The sequence below is a fragment of the Somniosus microcephalus genome, chromosome 18 (assembly GCF_052327205.1).
Source record: "Somniosus microcephalus isolate GS21.2 chromosome 18, FLI_Smic_1.0, whole genome shotgun sequence".
Classification (NCBI taxonomy): domain Eukaryota; kingdom Metazoa; phylum Chordata; class Chondrichthyes; order Squaliformes; family Somniosidae; genus Somniosus; species Somniosus microcephalus.
The window spans coordinates 47532241-47545725 of NC_141004.1; the positions used below are offsets into that span (position 1 = coordinate 47532241).

The 13485-nt window shown below is 44.7% G+C and overlaps 1 protein-coding gene across 6 annotated transcripts in view; it reads right to left on the reverse strand.

Moving 5' to 3' along the window:
* The window catches only part of LOC147105258 (uncharacterized), a 159091-nt gene that overhangs the window by 60688 nt on the left and 84918 nt on the right, over nt 1-13485 (reverse strand). For 5 of the 6 annotated variants that reach the window (XM_086011431.1, XM_086011433.1, XM_086011432.1 and 2 more), the window contains 2 exons: nt 4391-4503; nt 538-763 (listed from right to left, as the gene is read on the reverse strand). In XM_086011431.1, coding sequence (XP_085867557.1) covers nt 538-763; nt 4391-4503 — 339 coding nt within the window. The remainder of the gene's footprint in view (nt 1-537; nt 764-4390; nt 4504-13485) is intronic. The other variant, XM_086011429.1, reaches the window with a different exon arrangement.

Here is a 13485-nt window from a genome sequence, read left to right on the forward strand (position 1 = left end):
GTCAGCATAATTGCTCCTTATACAAGTAAATCTTTGAGCTTGAGAGAATAAAATCCCTTCTGGTTCAGTTAGGGGACAGAGGTCTAAATAGTAACATTGGCACAATCAGTGACCTCTGGACCCAGGGAAAGCCAAATGATCTGTAAGAAAGAACTTGCATTTACATTGCATCTTATCTCTTAGAAATGTCCCAACGCACTTCACATGCAATAAATTACTGATGGGAGTGCAGTAACTGCTATTACATATGGCAAACATGGCAATCATTTTGCATTCCACCAGGTCTCACAACAGCAATGAGACCAATGGCCAGGTAACCTATTTTTGTTGGTGTCATTTGAGAAGGGAATCTTGGTCAGGAAATTGGAAGAACTTCATGGGATTTCTAATGCCCATTTGAACCATTGCCACAGGTAAGTGGAACCTCAGCTTAGTTATAATAGTGATATAATCACAAATACTGACAGTAGCAGGTAATAATAACAACCTATGTAATGTTCTAGTTTCTGGAACAGCCATTGCAATTTATTGCCTTACCTGTGCCCCTGCTTTGTTGTTGCTCTCTCTCTTAAAGGGCTCTTGTCTTGTTTTTTCATGCTCTCCTCTTTCATTTGCTTTGAGCTCTGTCACGCTTGCCTGAGATTTGGGACAATCATTTACAATCTTTGTGCTGCTTTTCTCTTCCTGATAGTACTTGTTATTCTCCAGACTCAGCTGGGTTTTCAGCCCTGTTGGGCTTTTCACTTCTTTTGGCTTTCCTAAACTGTGAGTAGGCAAGCGGGGAAGATTATTAAGCGCAAATCTACATTAGTATATAGTACCCATCACGCCACAGGCTGTTGCAAAGTTCATGCCAAGGCAGTGAAATCCCAGCAATACCCACACATACATCTTGCCAATCACTGATGGTGCTGGTGAGTGTCAACAGTTCTCAAACTGACCACAAGATGGAGTACTACACCGCAGAGTGAAAGAGAGAGGGATCACCTGTGGACTGGTTATTGGTTTTCACAGGAAAAAATGGACAGGAGTGCGGAATGTGATCCCAAAACACTGGTAAAAATGCCGTGCAATAAAAACAGATTTTGACTTATTCAGTCATCATAAACTGGGTTTCACATTATAGAGAATAACAGCATCTTTGTACATTGTAGGCAAGGGCAGTGTTTTTAATGGGATAATGGATGGAACCACAGAAGGCAATCCTCAAAACCCTGGTAAAAATGACAGTAATAAAGACAGAGTCTGACTTAATCAGCCGCTGTATACTAGTGGCCCTGCCAAAGAGGGTGGTCTCCATTGGAATGCTTATTGGCAAAGATCCTGGCCATAAGACTGGACACAGTCACCCCTAGTCCAGTCCACACTGCCCAAACCAGTTTTATATGGGATCGCCAGACAATTATTCAACATTCACTCTAACAACACCCACACTTGCATGATACTCTGCCTGGTGGTAGAAAAAGCATTTGACTGAGTAGAGTGGGAATTTCTTTTTGCAGTTCTCATGTGTATGGCCTCTGATTGAGCATTCTGGAAATAGGAAAAAGTCCTAAACCTGAACCTACCATCCACAATGTGTATCAATAACCTCCCCTTCCGATAAGTGACCAGACAAGGGTGCCTCTTATCCCCTCTCCTCTTCACATTTACCATACAGCCTTGGCAGCAAGTATCAGAATGAGCTTGGAAGGCTATAGAGTCGAAACTGGAGGCACCAAACACAAAATATCACTGTACATTAATGACCTCCTACTTTGTGTAAATACCCCCTCCATCTCACTTCCCAACATCTTCCAGAAGATTTCAGGATATAAACTTAACTTCTCCAAATTGGAAGGAATGTCCCTCATGCAGGACGTCCCCCCACCCCCCACAATGTATCTATGAAACCCACCACTTTACATGGTCAGGATCTGGCTTCAAAGGCATCTGGGAAACTGTAACCTCTAAGTTCACTGACATGTAAAAAAAAAGTTTCTCTCCATCCTGGCCAGTATGCATGCTGAGCTAGACAGAAGGAACAAGCAACCAATATTGTGTCTGGGTAGGGTAAGCACAATAAAATTGATGTTTTGCTCGACCGATCTCTCGGTGTTTCAGATATAACCAGATGCAGCTCCTCTGAGACCAGAGAAAAAGCCACGGATATATCTGATACCTGCAGCTCCCCAACCATGAAAAGAGCCTTACAACTATCACCTGCAGCCCACGCAACGTAATACATTAAGCTTATCACAGCCTACATATGGCCCACAAATTCGACCCATTCCTGGGAGACAAATGCAGGAGAGCTACAGCCAGAAAGTTACACTGCTGCGCACGTTCTGATCTTCCCCTCTCATTCAATCCTTTTGAGCAGCAATCCGGAAAACAACAGAGGTCATGTAAGGCCTCACAATCCCTGCAGATCTGGGCCTATGCCTGCTAGGTCTACCTACTATAGTGCAATAGGCAGGATAAAACAACATTGTTGGCTGTGAAATGATGCATTCTCCCCACTGATCGAGCATAACGTTTTCCAATAAAAAAATATAGGTGAAACATCTGTCGGGCATATGCCAATCAGAGGCTGATGTATGGATTCCACCGGGAACTTGGTAAATACCAGGCAGTCTGGAACCCATTCCTAGAAACCCACATAATCCAGGTACATTCCTCACAGACCCAGACCACCCCTAAGAAAGAGTGAAGTTGAAAACAACCCATTCCATAAAGGTCAAACACAATCCTAAATGGCCCAACACCACATTTGTAAGATGTTTGACACCCACTGAAGCAGGGATTATTACCAAATGACCCAATCCCTCAACAGTGTACTGTTCCTCGCACTCCTGGAAGTATTGTATGATAAACTGCACAATGACTTAATAAAATATGATCAATCTCCTGTGACATTGCACACAGGGAGTCAATCCCAAATGAAGTCTTCAGGCGAAGTGGGAATAGAGAGATGGGGATTATTGGACAAGAGCACGCAGATGTAATTCAAACACCATTTTAAAGGCATACATTCTGTTGTTATTTGATTTTATATTATTATTTATAGTTAAATAGCAAAATGTGTAGAAATTTGGGAAGGGGAGAAGAAGAGTTGATTGAAGCATAAGAGTGTCTTTGAAGAGGAGCTGGGAGGTGCAAAATTGAGGATCTACAGTGCTGCCACTGGCAGGTTGGTGCAATTACAGTGTGACAAGTTTACATAGGTAATTACCATTATAAATGTGAACAAAGGAATTTATAATAGAAAAAAATTGATAGGAAGTGTAATTAAGATTATTACTATATTACTAGTTCATCTTCCATGACATTGGGGTGTCAAGGCCAAAAATAGTCTTCAGGTGAAGTGAGATTAGAGGGTGGAGAATAATTGGATCAGGACATTTTGACTCAGTCCACACTATCTCCTGATATTTCTTCTCCATATCCTAAGTCATGGTGCAAGACCTGGGCCAAGTCTGGTGATCAATCAACTAAGCTATTTGACCACATTTTGCACAATAGCTACAAGACTATCTCGCCTTGCTAAGGAAAGACAGGTTAGTGTTCAAATCCAAATATTTAAAGTGTTTAGAGTTCAAACTACAGTCTGATTTTCTGGCCTGATCTGTAAGGTATGTGTGTATAAAGAAAGACTTGCATTTATATAGCGCCTTTCACGACCACCGGACGTCACAAAACGCTTTACAGCCAATGAAGTACTTTTGAAGTGGAGTCACTGTTGTAATGTGGGAAATGCAACAGCCAATTTGCGCACAGCAAGGTCCCACAAACAGCAATGTGCTAATGGCCAGATAATCTGTTTTTGTTATGTTGGTTGAGGGATAAATATTGGCCAGTACACCGGGGATAACTTCCCTGTTCTTCTTCGAAATAGTGCCATGGGATCTTTTACGTCCACTTGAGAGAGCAGACAGGGCCTCGGTTTAATGTCTCATCCTAAAGACGGCATCTCCGACAGTGCAGCACTCCCTCAGCACTGCACTGGAGTGTCAACCTAGCTTTATGTGCTCAAGTCCCTGGAGTGGGACTTGAACCCACAACCTTCTGACTCAGAGGCAAGTGTGCTACCCACTGAGCCACAGCTGACGCTATAGGATAATGAAATTAGTTTAAGTTTTTTGGTATAAGTGTGTAAACAGTTGTGAGGTGGTTTATACCTGGGAATCTGTAATTACTTAATGTGCCCAATCTGTATTAATAATAAATCAGTTTGAATATTGCACTCTTGAAAGAAATAGATGAGACAGCTTTCTCTTTGGAGCCTAAGGAATTCTTTACTTTGTATTAGGGCAGTACTGAGACCACATTATAAAATTAAATAATGTTGTGACTCTCACTCAAGTACAATGCATAATATGAAATAATCTACAAATAGGGACATGCTTACCTTATAAAGGCCCGTGTAGTGTGTATGGGACTGAGAGGTGATTGACTGCAAGTATTTTCTGTATTGGAATGATTCTGCGTACTGGCTACATTGTTGTTGGTCTCCTTTTCCTGCTTAAAAGTAAGAAAATCATCTATGTAAAGCAATTCCAGTGACTAGTTAAAGCTTGGGTTGTATATTTGTTATCAAATACAAAATATTGTTATAAGGATCTTTTGTACACCGGCGCACATTAAGAAAAGTCCCATTAGATAAAAATCATCAGCTAGGGGCCGAATTTCCTCAGCCGTACCTCCAGGCTCCTGCCAAAATTCCCACAGGACTCCAGTGGAATGGCTCAGTAAAATGCCATGGCCTGGATACACTGGGTCCTGAGTTGAGTTGGGAAATTCCATTCGGCCTTGTAAGGTGCGGAGCCTCCGCTCGCCCATTACAAGGCCAGCCACGTCCGAACTGAACCCATATGAAAATAAAAATAAAATTCAATAAAAATGTTGGCCCTGATATTTATGGGGAGGGTGTGGGAGAGGCTGAAAATGGCCGAAGAACCAGGCAAGGCCTGACCCATAAGGGACGCTGCATAAGAGTGGACCATTCGAACAGAATACACATCCTGTCTAAGCAACAATCAAGAACATGACTGCGGTGCAGACCCAAGCAATGATCCCTTTGACAGCATTCCCGCTTATAATGTGTGAGAGTGGACCTGCATGTATAATTAAGGAGGCATTTCCATTGGTGTGTCATGATGTTTGCTTTTAACAGGTAATGTGTAATATGCTCTAACACCAGTCACTGGACAAGTCAGTCAGTGGGAAATATTAAAAACTTTTCAGTCCATTATGATTTGTGTTCCAGTTTAGTCTGTAATAATGTAGATCAGGATCTCAATTCATACCAGAGGACTCATATTAAATCCACTAAAGCATCGGTTCTGAAACCTAATCTCCCATCCATATGCTCTCTGCTTTTGTCTTTTGCATTTATTTGTAAATCATTTTATTGCATGCCATATAATTTCACTGGTTTAGCAGGAACTTTAGCGATCAATGGGTAATTAAACAGTCTAAAAATGTGTGGAAGTATATTTTATGATGGATGGGAGATCATTGCACCCTTAATGCCCTCAATAATGTTCTATTATATGACAGTATGCTCATCATTGCTATTAACTTCATTGCTTTGTAGGAAATAACACAGAAGTCATTATATAGTTTGTATCTCAATTTCAAGCTTCAGTGATTGGACGAACTGCCCAGTCTGAGATTTTTCTGCATGTTTTTAACAGCCTGTGTTGTAAATTAACATTCCACTATTGTTGTGAATCAAAAAAGAAATAAAACTGCAAATGCTGGTATTCTGAAAAAAAAAAAAAAATTGCTGGAAATTAGATATATACTTGAAAAGGAAAAAAACGGCAGGGCTATGGGGAAAGAGCAGGCATGTGGGACTAATTGGATAACTCTTTCAAAGGGCCGGTACAGGCATGATGGGCCGAATGGCCTCTTTCTGTGTTGTATGATTCTATGATTCTATGAAATACACAGTAGCTCAGTCACCATCTGTAAAGAGAAATAGCAGGTTAACGTTTTGGGTGTGTACCCTTTATCAGAACACTCATTATAATTTTGTCCACAGGAGCAAACGTTTAATGTGTTATAATAAAGCATGAGAGACCTGTTACTACAGTTGTACAGGGCTTTAGTGAGACCACACCTGGAGTACTCTGCACAGTTTTGGTCTCCTTATCTAAGGAAGGATATACTTGCCTTGGAGGCGATGCAACGAAGGTTCACTAGATTAATCCCTGGATCCTATGAGGAGAGATTGAATAGATTGGGCCTATACTCGCTGGAATTTAGAAGAATGAGAGGTGATCTCATTGAAACATATAAGATACCGAGCGGGATTGACAAAGTAGATGCTGAGAGATTGTTTCCCCTGGCTGGAGAATCTAGAACTAGGGGTGGTCTGAGGATAAGGGGTCAGCAATTTAAGGCTGAGATGAGGAGGAATTTCTTCACTCAGAGGGTTGTGAATCTTTGGAATTCTCTACCCCAGAGGGCTGTGAATGCTGAGTCTTTCAGTATATTCAAGGCTGAGACAGATAGATTTTTGGACTCTAGGGGAATCAAGGGATATGGAGATCGGGCTGGAAAGTGGAGTTGAGGTCCAAGATCACCCATGATCTTATTGAATGGTGAAGCAGGGCCATATGGCCTCCTCCTGCTCCAATTCTTAAGTTCTTATACTGTGGTGATTGTCACATGGTAGAAAATAATTTAACATGAAAATATCGGAAGTCAAGTCCAGCAGCTTGACAACAGACAATAATGCTTTAACTGAAAACTTTATGAGGGTGTGGCACAGTAAGTATACTGATACTGCAGACAGCTCTGTCTGGTTTCATTTTTTTCCACAAAGGATTACCTGTTTTTCAGTGGTTGTGGTCACTGGATTAAAGCGAACACTATTTTCTCACAGGTCTATTTTTATAATGCAAGTGTGGCACCAGATCGCAAATAGATTCCCACAGCTCCACAAACCGCAACAGAACAAGCCAAGGGCAGCGCACACCTTACCTACAAAATAAACAACTGAGCCCACAGGAAAATAAAAATAAAATTCAATAAAAATGTCGGCCCCAATATTGATGGGGAGGGTGCAGGAGAGGCTGAAAATGGCCGAAGAACTCGGCAAGACCGGGGGGAGGCAGAGGTCCTGACACACTTAAGAGCAGGACCTCATTATCACTTTTTTGTTCCGTTTCCCGCCCGGCAGACAGCCAAATTGACAGCCAGGCCAGTGGCCGGGAGGAAAAACCAAGCAGTGGCAGGTGGTCGCAGCCGGGGACCCTTGGGGACGATCCCTGGCAACCGGGAGCACGGGTAGGTCAGCAATCGGGAGGGGGGGGGGGGTGGGTGGAGAGAGAGCCTGCGATCGGCAGGAGAGAGGTTTCCATGAGGGGCCGGGGGGGGAGAGCACTCCTGCTCCTCCTGACGCACAAGGAATGCTGAGAAAGGCACTTAACTTGTGAAGCCGGTATTTCCCATCTCCCTTTCACTGCCGGGTTTTCCAACCCCTGGGAAACCCGTGCAGCAGCAGTGAATTTTAAATCGGGCTCCCAATTGAACTGTGGAAGCCCAATTTAAATATGCTAATTAAGTGTCCCACCTCTTCACTGTGGGACACTTGGACGCCCCGTTATCTGCTGCCGGGCGGCCGCGGCGTGTTGGGGACACGTTCACCATAGTTAAGTCTTTAATGTCCCCCACCTCTCCAACCCATCGTAAGGGCAGGAATGGGGGAGTTAATGCTGAGGCTATCATCTTTTTGTTTTTGTTTACCTTTGCACTTCCTGCCTTCAAGTTTATTTCTCTTTTTCTCCTCTTAATTTCATCTGTCAATCCTCTTTTTAAGGCGCTCGGCATGGCTGCACAGGTGTTGGCTGCCTGTGGCACCTGAGCAAAGTAGCCATTCCTCATGTGTGAGCACAGATGCTGAGTTTTTTTTTCGTTTATGGGATGTGGGTGTCACTGGCAAGGCCAGCATTTATTGCCCATCCCTAATTTCCCTTGAGAAGGTGGTGGTGAGCCTCCTTCTTGAACCGCTGCAGTCCGTGTGGTGAAGGTATTCCCACAGTGCTGTTAGGGAGGGGGTTCCAGGATTTTGACCCAGCGACGATGAAGGATCGGCGATATACTTCGACGTCAGATGGTGTGTGACTTGGAGGGGAACTTGGAGGTGGTGGTGTTCCCATGCGTCTGCTGCCCTTGTCCTTCTAGGTGGAAGAGGTCGCGGGTTTGGGAGGTGCTGCCAAAGAAGCCTTGGCGAGTTGCTGCAGTGCATCTTGTAGATGGTACATACTGCAGCCATGGTACACCGGTGGTGGAGGGAGTGAATGTTTAAGGTGGTAGATGGGGTGCCAATCAAGTGGGCTGCTTTGTCGTGGATGGTGTCGAGCTTCTTGAGTGTTGTTGGAGCTGCACTCATCCAGGCAAGTGGTGAGTATTCCATCACACTCCTTACTTGTGCCTTGTAGATGGTGGAAAGGCTTTGGGGAGTCAGGAGGTGAGACACTCGCCACAGAATACCTAACCTCTGACCTGCTCTTGTTGCCACAGTATTTATGTAACGATGACCTATTTAACTGTGGAGGGGTGGGTGGGGGGGGAGGTGGAATCATAGCTAAACCTCTTCTTGTCCTTTTCTCTTGTACGCATGTTATTTTATTTCATACATTTCTTCACCGTTTCTGTCCCAATGCTTCAATTTGCTCCACATCCCTGGTTTTCTTGCTATAATCGGCTCTCCATTTCATTCCCTCAAATTCTGCTAAAGTCTGTCTGCATCCCAGGCAACAGGGTGACCCTCAGTGATGTATGTGACTGTCAGTTATTGTTAGAAATCACAAAAACAATATTTACATGGTATTTTTGTTTACAAAATGTGTCACAAAAATACATCATTGTAAAAATAGAACACTACACTAGTGTGATACTAATCTATTTCTCTTTAAGCACACTAATATATTTGCATAAGATGGGCATAATATATTTGCAACTACAAAGTGCTGTACCACACTGGGACCCATGTATTATCTTTTGTTTGCCATTGTAAATTGAGAGGTTTTTAAACTGATGCATAGTAATCTTGACATTTTCATTAATGATTAAAGCACTCAAAGCGCTGTTAAAAACAACTCATGGGTGACAGGGAGCTTTGTAACTTTATTTGACCAGGTGCTGTGTCAAGCTCTATTTCCTTTTTCAACTGCTCCTTCATCAAGACTAGAGAACCTTGGGGACCAATTAAAATACAGGAATTGGTAAAGAACCAAAACTACACACACTGATTCCTAGATTTTGAAATGGTGAGAAATCTAACTCTTCTAGCCACGTTCCATGTTGAGAAAAGACAAAACAAATTGTCTCACTCAGACAGCTATTATTATTCAGGTGAGGTATGTGCTCTCAGCTCAGTCCAAAACTAACAAGCCTGAATTAAGCTTCAAGACAAACAGTGCACAGAAAGTACATATTATATTGAAGCAGCTGGAGGGTGAATGTGTGATTATAGTTGAGGCCCTTTTGACTAAACAGCTGTCTTATTTTTTTTATTTGCTTATGGAATCTGGGAGTGGCTGGCAAAGCCAGCATTTATTGCCCATCCCTAATTGCTCTCGAGAAGGTGGTGGTGAGCCACCTTCTTGAACCACTGCAGTCCGTGTGGTGAAGGTATTCCCACAGTGCTGTTAGGTAGGGAGTTCCAGGATTTTGACCCAGCGACAATGAAGAATCGGCGATATACTTCTAAGTCAGATGGTGTGTGACTTGGAGGGGAACTTGGAGGTGGTGGCGTTCCCATGCACCTGCTGCCCTTGTCCTTCTAGGTGGAAGATGTCGCAGGTTTGGGAGGTGCTGCCGAAGTAGCCTTGGTGAGTTGCTGCAGTGCATTTTGTAGATGGTACACACTGCAGCAATGGTATGCCAGTGGTGGAGGGAGTGAATGTTTAAGGTGGTGGATGGGGTGCCAATCAAATGGGCTGCTTTGTCATGGATGGTGTCGAGCTTCTTGAGTGTTGTTGGAGCTGCACTCATCCAGGCAAGTGGAGAGTATTCCATCACACTCCTTACTTGTGCCTTGTAGATGGTGGAAAGGCTTTGGGGAGTCAGGAGATGAGACACTAGCTGCAGAATACCCAGCCTCTGACCTGCTGTTGTTGCCACAGTATTTATGTGGCTGGTCCAGTTAAGTTTCTGCTCAATGGTGACCCCCCAGGGTGTTGATGGTGGGGGATTGGTTTCTTTGCAAACATGTTTATTCAATGATTGAAGTAATTATGTTCCCACATATTTAATATTGGGAGTGGTGTGCAGGGGGAGAGTGGTGTGAGTAGGAGAATTGGTGTGGAGTGGGGTAATTGGTGTGGAGTGGGGGTAATTGGTGTGGAGTGGGGGGAATTGGTGTGGAGTGAGGGGAATTGGTGTGAGTAGGAGAATTGGTGTGGAGTGGGGGTAATTGGTGTGGAGTGGGGGTAATTGGTGTGGAGTGGGGGGAATTGGTGTGGAGTGAGGGGAATTGGTGTGGAGTGGGGGGAATTGGTGTGGAGTGGGGGGAATTGGTGTGGAGTGGGGGGAATTGGTGTGGAGTGGGGGGAATTGCTGTGGAGTGGGGGGAATTGGTGTGGAGTGGGGGGAATTGGCGTGGAGTGGGGTGAACTGGTGTGGAGTGGGGGGAATTGGCGTGGAGTGGGGGGAATTGGTGTGGAGTGGGGTGAACTGGTGTGGAGTGGGGTGAATTGGTGTGGAGTGGGGTGAATTGGTGTGGAGTGGGGGGAATTGGTGTGGAGTGGGGTGAATTGGCGTGGAGTGGGGGGAATTGGTGTGGAGTGGGGTGAATTGGCGTGGAGTGGGGGGAATTGGTGTGGAGTGGGGGGAATTGGCGTGGAGTGGGGGGAATTGGTGTGGAGTGGGGTGAATTGGCGTGGAGTGGGGGGAATTGGTGTGGAGTGGGGTGAATTGGTGTGGAGTGGGGGGAATTGGTGTGGAGTGGGGGGAATTGGCGTGGAGTGGGGGGAATTGGTGTGGAGTGGGGGGAATTGGTGTGGAGTGGGGGGAATTGGTGTGGAGTGGGGGGAATTGGTGTGGAGTGGGGGGAATTGGTGTGGAGTGGGGGGAATTGGTGTGGAGTGGGGTGAATTGGTGTGGAGTGGGGGGAATTGGTGTGGAGTGGGGGAATTGGTGTGGAGTGGGGGTAATTGGCGTGGAGTGGGGGGAATTGGCGTGGAGTGGGGGGAATTGGCGTGGAGTGGGGGGAATTGGTGTGGAGTGCGGGGAATTGGTGTGGAGTGGGGTGAATTGGTGTGGAGTGGGGGGAATTGGTGTGGAGTGGGGGGAATTGGTGTGGAGTGGGGGGAATTGGTGTGGAGTGGGGGGAATTGGTGTGGAGTGGGGGGAATTGGTGTGGTGTGGGGGGAATTGGTGTGGAGTGGGGGGAATTGGTGTGGAGTGGGGGTAATTGGTGTGAGTAGGAGAATTGGTGTGGAGTGGGGGGAATTGGCGTGGAGTGAGGGGAATTGGTGTGGAGTGAGGGGAATTGGTGTGGAGTGGGGGGAATTGGTGTGGAGTGAGGGGAATTGGTGTGGAGTGAGGGGAATTGGTGTGGAGTGGGGTGAATTGGCGTGGAGTGAGGGGAATTGGTGTGGAGTGGGGGGAATTGGTGTGGAGTGGGGGGAATTGGCGTGGAGTGAGGGGAATTGGTGTGGAGTGAGGGGAATTGGCGTGGAGTGAGGGGAATTGGTGTGGAGTGAGGGGAATTGGCGTGGAGTGGGGGGAATTGGCGTGGAGTGGGGGGAATTGGTGTGGAGTGGGGGGAATTGGTGTGGAGTGAGGGGAATTGGTGTGGAGTGAGGGGAATTGGTGTGGAGTGGGGCGAATTGGTGTGGAGTGGGGGGAATTTGAGGGTGTAGCTAGCAGGGTATATGAGGGGGAACCAGTGGATATAGTACATTAGGATTTTCAGAAGGCATTCGATAAGGCGCCACACAAGAGGTTGTTACCCAAGATTAGGGCTCATGGGATTGGGTCTAATCTATTACCATGGATTGAGGATTGGTTAACGGACAGAAAACAGAGAGTAGATATAAATAGATCATTTATGGGATGGCAGGGTGTAACTAGAGGGGTGCTGCAAGGATCAGTGCTTGGACCTCAGCTACTTACAATCTATATCAATGACTTAGATAAGGGGACCGAGTGTAATATATCCAAGTTTGCTAACAATACAAAGCTAGGTGGGAAACTAAACTGTGAGGAGGACGCAAAGAGGCTGCAAAGGAATATAGATCGGTTAAGTTATTGGGCAAGAAGATGGCAGATGGAGTATAATGTGGGGAAGTGTGAAATTATCCACTTTGGTAGGAAGAATGGAAAAGGAGACTATTTCTTAAAAGGTGAGAAAATAGCAAATGTTAATATTCAGAGGTCCTTGTACATGAGTCACAGAAAGTTAACATGCAGGTACAGCAAGCAATTAGGAAGGTAAATGGTATGTTAGACTTTATTGCAAGGGGGTTGGAGTATAAGAGTAAGAAAGTCTTGCTGCAATTATATAGGGCTTTGGTGAGACCACACCTGGAGTACTGTGTACAGTTTTGGTCTCCTTACCTAAGGAAGGACATACTTGCCTTAGAGGCAGTGCAACAAAGGTTTGCTAGATTGATTCCTGGGATGAGAGGGATGTCCTATGAGGAGAGATTGAGTAGAATGGGCCTATATTCTCTGGAGTTTAAGAGAATGAGAGGTGAGCTCATTCAAACATATAAAATTCTTAGAGAGCTTGATCTAGGAGTCGTCTCAGGATAAGGGGTCAGCCATTTAGGACTGAGATGAGGAGACATTTTTTCACTCAGAGGACTGTGAATTTTTGGAATTCTCTACCCTAGAGGGCTGTGGATGCTCAGTCAATGAGTATATTCAAGACTGAGATTGATAGATTTTTGGGCACTAAGAGAATCCCGGGATATGGGGATAGGGCTGGAAAGTGGAGTTGCTGTAAAAGTTCAGCCATGATCTCATTGAATGGTGGAGCAGGCTCGATGGACCGTATGGCCTACTCCTGCTCCTATTTCTTATGTTTTTATGGTCTTATTTCTCCAGTATTTATTAAGTTATTAAAACACAGTTGACCATTATTATGTGCCACTTTAAAGAGGATTTGCACAAAAGTCCCACACTGTTACTAATGGGAGAAATAAAATGAACGTGACAAATTAGCGTCACCTTAACACACCATAGAGCTAAAGCTATTTAAACAACATAAAAGAATTCATATTAGTGCTTCCTGAGGGAACGGTGTCACTTCATTCTGAGTATTTACTTGCAGTAAAATAGTGAATATATTTCAATTTAAAAAAGACATAGATTGTGTTCATTTCCATTGATTATTTTGGAAAGTTGTCATTTTAATCCAATATAGTGGTAACTTTTTTGTATTTATTTAAAAATACCTCACACACCTTTTTCTGCACAAAATATTGATAGTAGCTAGCTGTCTTTCAACCTCCTTAAGTTACTTGCATAAGGCGCAAGCCG